An 8,047-nucleotide genomic window follows, 5' to 3' on the forward strand; every position below is an offset into this window, starting at 1 on the left:
GCTGGGGATTCGAACCCGCCACCTTAGGTGTATGTGGCTGGCGCCTTAGCCGCTTGAGCCACAGGCGCCGAGCCGAGACTTTGTTTCAAAAAAAAATTTTTTTTTTAAAAAGACATGAATGCTTCTGTATAGAACCAATTTTACCATACATTTTGCATTTTGTTTTCAGACTTCTCCTAAATACACTTTAGCAACATTGTCAATGTTCTTAGCACATGAGATTATCCTTTTTTTTTTTATGGCAGTTTTTGGCTGGGGCTGGGTTGGAACCCACCACCTCCAGCATATTGGGCCGGCACTCTACTCTTGGAACCACAGAAACTGCCTGATCCATTAAAAAAAAAAAAAAAAAACAGGCCAGTGAGATGGCTCACACCTGTAATCCAAGCACTTGGGTGGCTGAGGCAGGTGGATTACCTGAGCTCACAGGTTCAAGACCAGCTTCAGTTAGAGTGAGACCCCCCCCCATCTCTATTTTGTTTTGTTTTGTTTTTTTGAGACAGAGTCTCACTTCATTGCCCATGGTAGAGTGCTGTGATGTCACAACTCACAGCAACCTCCAGTTCTTGGGCTAGAGATGATTCTCTTGCCTCAGCATCCTGAGTTGCTGGGAATTCAGGTGCCAGCCACAACATCCAACTATTTTTGTTGCAGTTGCCACTGCTGTTTTAGCTGGCCGGGGCCGGGTTTGAACCCATCACCCTTGGTATATGGGGCTGGCACGCTACCCAGTGAGCCACAGGCACCGCCCAGAGACCCCATCTCTAAAAATAGCCAGGTGTGTAGCAGACGCCTGTAGTCCCAGCTACTCTGGAGCCTGAGAAAAGAGGATTGCTTGAGCCCAAGAGTTTGAGGCTGCTGTGAGCTATGATGCCATAGCACTCTATGGAGGGTGACAAAGTGAAACAATGTCAAAAAACAAAAACAAAACCTGGGAAACTTGTACGACTCCTACAGCTCAGGCTCTATCTCAGACCTTTTTCCAACTGCATGTTCGTGATGGTACTCAGGCAAAAGAATACTAGTTATGAGCTAGGTGTGGAGGCATGTGTCTGTAATCTCAGCCACTTAGGAGGTTGAGGCAGGAGGATTACTTGAGCCCAGCCTAGACAACATAGTGAGATCATCTCAAAAGAAAAAGAATACTGGGCAGTGCCTGTGGCTCAATGAGTAGGGCGCCTGCCCCATATACCAAGGGTGACAGGTTCAAACCTGGCCCCGGCCAAACTGCAACAAAAAATAACCGGGCGTTGTGGTGGGTGTCTGTAGTCTCAGCTACTTGGGAGGCTGAAGCAAGAGAATTACCTAAGCCCAAGAGCTGAAGATTGTTGTGAGCTGTGACACTACAGCACTCTACCAAGGGCGATAAAGTGAGAAACTCTGTCTCTAAAAACACACACAAAAAAGAAGACCAATTATGTCTCAGTAATATCTTCAAAAGATTATTTAAAATAAACTATAAAATAAAAGGCTGGGCATGATGATGTTCATGCCTCTAATCTTAGCACTTTGCAAGGTGGATCGCTTGAGGTTAAGAGTTTAAAATCAGCCTGGGTAACATAGCCAGGTATGGACTATACATCTCTATAAAAAAATGTCAACAATTAGCCAGGTATGATGGCACATGCCTGTAGTTCCAGCTACTCAGAAGGCTGAGCCAAGGAGAATCTCCTGAGCCCAGGAATTTAGGAGTACAGTGAGCTACAATCATACCACTGCATTCTAGCCAGGGTGACAGAGTAAGACTATCTCGAAAAAGTTAAAAAATTAAAAATAAGGCTCAGCGCCTGTGGCGCCGATAGCTCAAGGCGCCAGCCACATACACCTAAGGTGGTGGGTTCGAATCCAGCCAGGGCCCGCCAAAAACAACAATGACGGCTGCAACCAAAAAAATAGCCGGGTGTTGTGGCAGGCACCTGTGGTCCCAGCTACTTGGGAGGTGGAGGCAGGAGACTTGCTTAAGCCCAGGAGTTTGAGGTTGCTGTGAACTGTGATGCCATAGCACTCTACCCAGGGGGACAGCTTGAGGCTCTGTCTCAAAAAAAAAAAAATTAAAAATAAAAACAAAATACTATGGAAGATGTCCATCCAAGGTCATTAAATATTAAGACATGTTAAGACAAGCATTGGCTTGAGATTGTCAATCACTCACTTGGGTATCTTTGTATAATTATCTAACAAGCAAGTGTCTAATATTCCAAAGGTTTTAATCTTGAGAATAAATCACAGAATTTATGGAGACATACCTTTAGATTAAACTAGAGAAATTAGGAAAGAGATGATGAAGTGGTAACGGTGTACTCTATGGCAGTGTGCCTCACTCTTTAACGCCTCACACCTGGGGAACTTGCTAAAGCACAGGTTCTGGTTCAGTAGGTCTGAGGTAGAGCCTGAGATTTCCCTTCACAAGCTTTCAGTTGATGCCACTACTGCAGGTCACAAACCACGTTTTTTCTTTTTTTCTGAGACAGGGTCTCAGGCTGTCACTCTGGGTAGAGTGTCACAGCAACCCCTAACTCTTGGGCTTAAGTGATACTCTTGCCTCAGTTTTTCTATTTTTAGTCGGAACAGGGTCTCACTCTTGCTAAGGCTGGTCTTGAACTCGTGAGGTCAGGCAATCCACCCACCTCAGACTCCCAGAGAGCCAGGATTACAGGTGTGAGCCACTGCATCCAGCCTTAAACTTCTTTTCTTTTTCTTTAGCAGTCCTACGCTGGGTTTGAACCTGCCAACCCCAGTGCACAGGGCAAACATTCTAACCACTGAGCTACAGGCACCCAGCCACACAAACCACATTCATAGTAGCAAAGATCTAAGGGACATTACTAAATAGTATCTTAATTAGGTCTCAGGATCTGACCCCTTATCTGAAGGAGACAGGTCTTGCTTTTGTCAGTGCTCTAAGAGATACTGGATCACACTAAAGGCACATGAAAGCCACATACTCACTTTATAAAGTGAATATAACTGCACACAGACTAAAATATTGGCATTTCTCACTGTAGGCCCTTCCAGTATCTTAAGCTAATCTCCCTTTGGTAATACACAAAGATGAAGTTTTTGGACCAATAAAACTTAAGAACCAGGTAGGTCCTGGACTGAATGGCCAGCTGACATCACTACGTTGATCAGTTTTCTGTACTTAACAACAAGCAAAAAAGTCATGAAAAACACAATGGAAGCAAAATCTAAAAATAAATATACAAGAAATTAGATTTTTCTTCTTACTTTTTTTCAAGGGTATAATCTGATAATTAGCCACCAAAGGAAGAAATACATTCATGAGGCCAGTAGTCTATTTCCCTAACCACGGTATCTAGGACTTACAATAGGTACCCAATAAACATTTATTGACTCAAGGAACAAATCAACATTTAAGGAGTTAATTTCTTTGGTATTTACATCTTAGTACCAAGGATTCCAGAGAGCTATACAGAAATGCTCTTAATGATTTCAACATCAGCTAGGCTGGGTTGTCTGTAAACATTATCTGATTTCCTGAAGACAGGAGTGGCTCATGCTTGTAATTTTAACACTCTGGGAGGCCAAGGTGGGCAGATTGCTTGAGCTTAGGGATTCAAGACCAGCCTGAGCCAGAGTGAGACCCAGTCTCTAAAAATAGCCAGGCATGATAGGGGCATCTGTAGTCCCAGCTACTTGGGAAGCTGAGGCAAAAGAATCACTTGAGCCTAAGCGTTTGAGGCTGCTGTGAGTTATGATGCCACAGCACTCTGCTGAGGGTGTCAAGTGAGACTCTGTCTCAACAAAACAAAAAAACAAAACAAACCCCCCAGCTCTTTAGCTTTTAATTTATTCAGTTATAGACAACCCTTGCATTCTGACATAGAACTTCCCTTTCTCTGAAAACAGAGGGTAAAGCCCAAACTTAACCACAAGAGGAGAAACTGCTACATGTTGGCAGTTGTTTTGGCAGAATAACTTAAAGAAATTTTTATTCTTCCTTTTAGTCTTTCATTCACGTGATTTCTTAAAACAAGACAAATTTCTGGCTCAGCGCCGTAGCTCAGTGGTTATGGCACCAACCCCATACACCCGGGCTGGTGGGTTCGAACCAGGCTCGGACCTGATAAACAACAATGACAAGTGCAACCAAAAATAGCTGGGTGTTGTGGCAGGCGCCTGTAGTTCTAGCTACTGGGAGGCTGAGGCAAGAGAATCAGTTAAGCCCAAGAGTTGGAGGTTGCTGTGAGCCGTGACACCACTGTCACTCTACCAAGGGCGACATCATTGGACTCTGTTTCTAAAAAAAAAAAAATTATTATTCAGCCACAGAAAGGACTAAAGTACAGATACATGCTACCTGAATGAACCCCCAAAACATTATGCCAAGTCAAAGAAGTCAGTCATGAGTTTCATAGTGTATGATTCAATTTATATGAAATGTCCAGAATAAGCATATCCGTAGACAAAAAGTAGTTTAGGGCTGGGCACAGTGGCTCATGGCTATAATCCCAGCACTCTGGAAGGCCAAGGTGGGTGGACTGCCTGAGCTCACAGGTTCAAGACCAGCCTGAGCAAGAGTGAGACCCTGTCTCTAAAAATAAGACATCGTGGTGGGTGCCTCCAGTCCCAGCTACTCAGGAGCTGAAAGAAGAGAATCACTTGAGCCCAAAAGTTTGATGTTGTTGTGAGATGTGACACCAGGCACTCTATTGAGGGGGACAAGTGACATTCTAGTCTCAAAAAAAAAGTAGTTCAGTGGTTGCCAAGGGCTGGAGGAGTGACAACTATGGAGTATGGGATTTCTTTTTGGGGTGATGAAAATGTTCTGGAATTAGACAGTGAGGATGGTTGAACGACTTTGTGAATATACTAGAAACCACAGAGTTGGCTTGGTGCCTGTAACTCAGCAACTAGGGTGCCAGCCACATATACTGGAGCTGGCAGGTTCAAATCCAGCCCAAGCCTGCCAAACAACAACTGCAACCAAAAAATAGCCAGGTGCTGTGGCGGGCACCTGTAGTCCCAGCTACTTGGGAGGCTGAGGCAAGAGAGTCACTTAAGCCCAAAAGTTTGAAGTTGCTGTGAGCTGTGACATCACAGCACTCTACTGAGGGCAATAACTTGAGACTGTCTGAAAAAAAAAAATCACTGAGTTGCAAACTTTAAGGCATAAATTTTATGGCATATGAGTTGTATTGCAATAAAAAAATCATATGGGCCGTTCACAGTAGTTCACGCCTGTAATCCTAGCATTCTGGGAGGCTGAACTGGGTGAATTGTTGGAGCTCATTAATTCAAGACCAGCTTGAACAAAAAGCAAGACCCGATCTTTACTAAAAAGAAAAACTGAGGCAAGAGGATTGCTTGAACCCAAGAGATTGAGGTTGCTGTGAACTATGATGCCATGGCACTCTACCCAGGGCAACAGCTTGAGACTCTGTCTCAAAAATAAAAAAATTAAAAAAATCACATGCCAAAAGGAAACAGAATCAGCAAGTGAAAAAAAAGCAAAAGTTAGCATCCCTTCCTTTGCTCTTCCTATTAGCTCAAAAATTCTGACTGAAAAGTCATATATTTTATGTAGATATTTTGAAAACAACTGTAACCCTAACCACCAAACACAAGAAGCTACTTATTTTGATAATGTTTTTATAATACAGACTTTCCTTAAAATGCAAGTTGACAGAGGACTTGTTCCACAAACCCAAACATCACTAGAATTAGTTTTGAGGAAAGACACTATTGTAACAGGCAATGGCACAAAACACATACTGGTTCACAAAAGAGAACTATGCTATTATTCAGTCCAGTTAAAAGGTAATGTCATCAGGAACCTAATTGTGATGGATGTTCTTTTGTTGTTTTCTGTCTTGGTCTCAAAAACAAAACAAAAGCCCATACTAAACTACAGTAAATTATAGAAAAGTTTGTCCAGTATTTAAATTATTGGATATAAAATGTAAAACATAGACTTGGAAATTGAATACTAAATCATCTAGGATGAAATCACACTAAACTTTTTTTAATGCATCCAGTATCACATGAGAAATCAGTAACTACTCTCAGGTACAAACTTCATTCATTTCTTTTAACTCTACTGCTTAACTGCTGATACAGAGTTAAACAACAGTTATGCTCATACATAATATATCTTAACTGACTGAAACGTTAGTCATATAATAAGCATTTTAATCTCTTCTTAAACAATGTTATAGATTTAGAACCTCTGTTTCAAAAGAGGAGTAGAAATAATGTAGATGTTTTGAAAGGGAATCCAGAGGAGGGCATTGAAAGGCCTTGAGAAGTCTTCACCAAATCAGGATAATCAGAGTCTGCTCCCAGTTTTGCTGTTAAAATACTAATGATGGGCGGCGCCTATGGCTCAGTGAGTAGGATGCTGGCTCCATATACCGAGGGTGGTGGGTTCAAACTCAGCCCCAGCCAAACTGCAACAACAAAAAAATAGCGGGGCATTGTGGCAGGCGCCTGTGGTCCCACCTACTCAGAGGCTGAGGCAAGAGAATCACCTAAGCCCATCGGCTGGAGGTTGCTGTGAGTTGTGACGCCACCTCACCCTACCCAGGGTGACAAAGTGAGATCTCTCTCAAAAAAAAAAAAAAAAAAAATACAAATGATGGCTGGCCTACACCAGCTCTACAAGGATTTTAAAATACATAAAACCCAATGCATGTTGAGTATCCGCAATGATGAGAATATCCAAAGACACTGTTGTCAGAGCACTATTCTACGATTTTCAGATTCTGTGCAGTATGGGAGTTACCAGGATGATGATATCGATTAATATCTAACGTGATGTATAAAAATTCAGATGGAATCCTACTCACTCAAAAAGCATTTATGAAGCACTTACATGAACAGCCTGAGGATTATCTGTCTTATCGCACATTGGCAGTGGGTCGTATCTTTCTCTATGTTTGAGGGTGTAGAGAACCATGTGGCTTTCCTGTATCTTTGATAACACTTTCCTCGTGGAACAGACAACTGCACCACTTGAAAGTCTGTTTAGCTTCTCCTTTCACTGCTCCTCTCCTTAAATCTGTTTTTCCTTTTCCCGACACCTTTGTAGTCCCTCTCTCCAACATTTCATTTTCCTTCTGCTGCTATTCCAACCTAGCTTCACCTTAAATTACAATCTAAGCTATCTAGAACAGGATCACTCCAAATGATGTTTTAAAAATGCATTCGAGATCATGAGAGCTTATTGAGGCATGAATCGCATTTAGCGTTAACGTTACTGCTTCTCAGTCCCTCCGTCCTCAGTCCGCCCCTTCGCGATGTCCATCTTGTCTCCACTTTCTGTCCTCCCCAGGTCACTGCCCCCACCTGTTCCTCAGTCTGCCCACCGCAGGTTTCCCCACATCATCTCCAGTTCCCCTAATTCATCCAATCCTGTGTGACCCCCTGGGATTTTGCTCTGGTCCCTCCTTCTCCCCTACGTCCCATCACTGCCGGACAAAACTGAGGGAACGCTCCGCACAGTCTCGCTCGATCCCTCAAACTTTTCTTCCCCTTGGTCTCCCCAGCTCCCACCGCCCCCATTCCCAGACCTCAGGTTTCTCTTCATCTCTGCCCTTCTTCCTTCGCAGTTTCCATACATCTGACTCCTCGAAGCCCTCACAGCCCTCGCACCCAGCGCCCGTCCGTGGGCCCACAGCACCCTTCCGGGCGCGGCCCTCCGACCTGCCTCCGCGCCTCCTGCAGCCCCTGCAGCCGATGGCCCAGCTCCCGCCGGTAGCTTTGCGCCGCCTCCACGTTCTCGCGGGCCTCCTGCAGGAGCAGCTCGGGCTCCAGCTCCATCGCCCCCTTCATCGGCCGCGCCGCCCACAGCTGAGGGTTCGGGTTCCCGACTGTGCCGGGCGCCGCCGAGCGGCCCAGCACAGCCTCCTGCCGGCGGAAGCGCCGCCCCGCCCAGGGGTGGCCCTGATTGACTGCTGCGCAGGCAGGGCCCGGTGCGTGGCGTCCGGATACTAGCACCGCCCTTTGGTCTTGATTGACGGCAGCGCAGGCCCCGCCCTGTGCGTGGCGTCCGGATCCTAGCACCGCCCTTTGGTCTTGATTGACG

At 44.8% G+C, this 8,047-nt stretch overlaps 1 protein-coding gene across 1 annotated transcript in view; it reads right to left on the reverse strand.

Moving 5' to 3' along the window:
• Positions 1–7,891, reverse strand: part of CRLF3 (cytokine receptor like factor 3) — a 46,852-nt gene extending 38,961 nt beyond the window's left edge. Inside the window, exon 1 of the mRNA XM_003797176.3 lies at positions 7,666–7,891. Within this exon, the coding sequence (XP_003797224.1) occupies positions 7,666–7,794 (129 nt within the window). The 5' untranslated portion in view covers positions 7,795–7,891. The remainder of the gene's footprint in view (positions 1–7,665) is intronic.
• Positions 7,892–8,047: the final 156 nt, after the last annotated feature.

The sequence above is a fragment of the Otolemur garnettii genome, unplaced genomic scaffold (assembly GCF_000181295.1).
Source record: "Otolemur garnettii isolate 467f Iridium unplaced genomic scaffold, OtoGar3 scaffold00112, whole genome shotgun sequence".
NCBI lineage: Eukaryota > Metazoa > Chordata > Mammalia > Primates > Galagidae > Otolemur > Otolemur garnettii.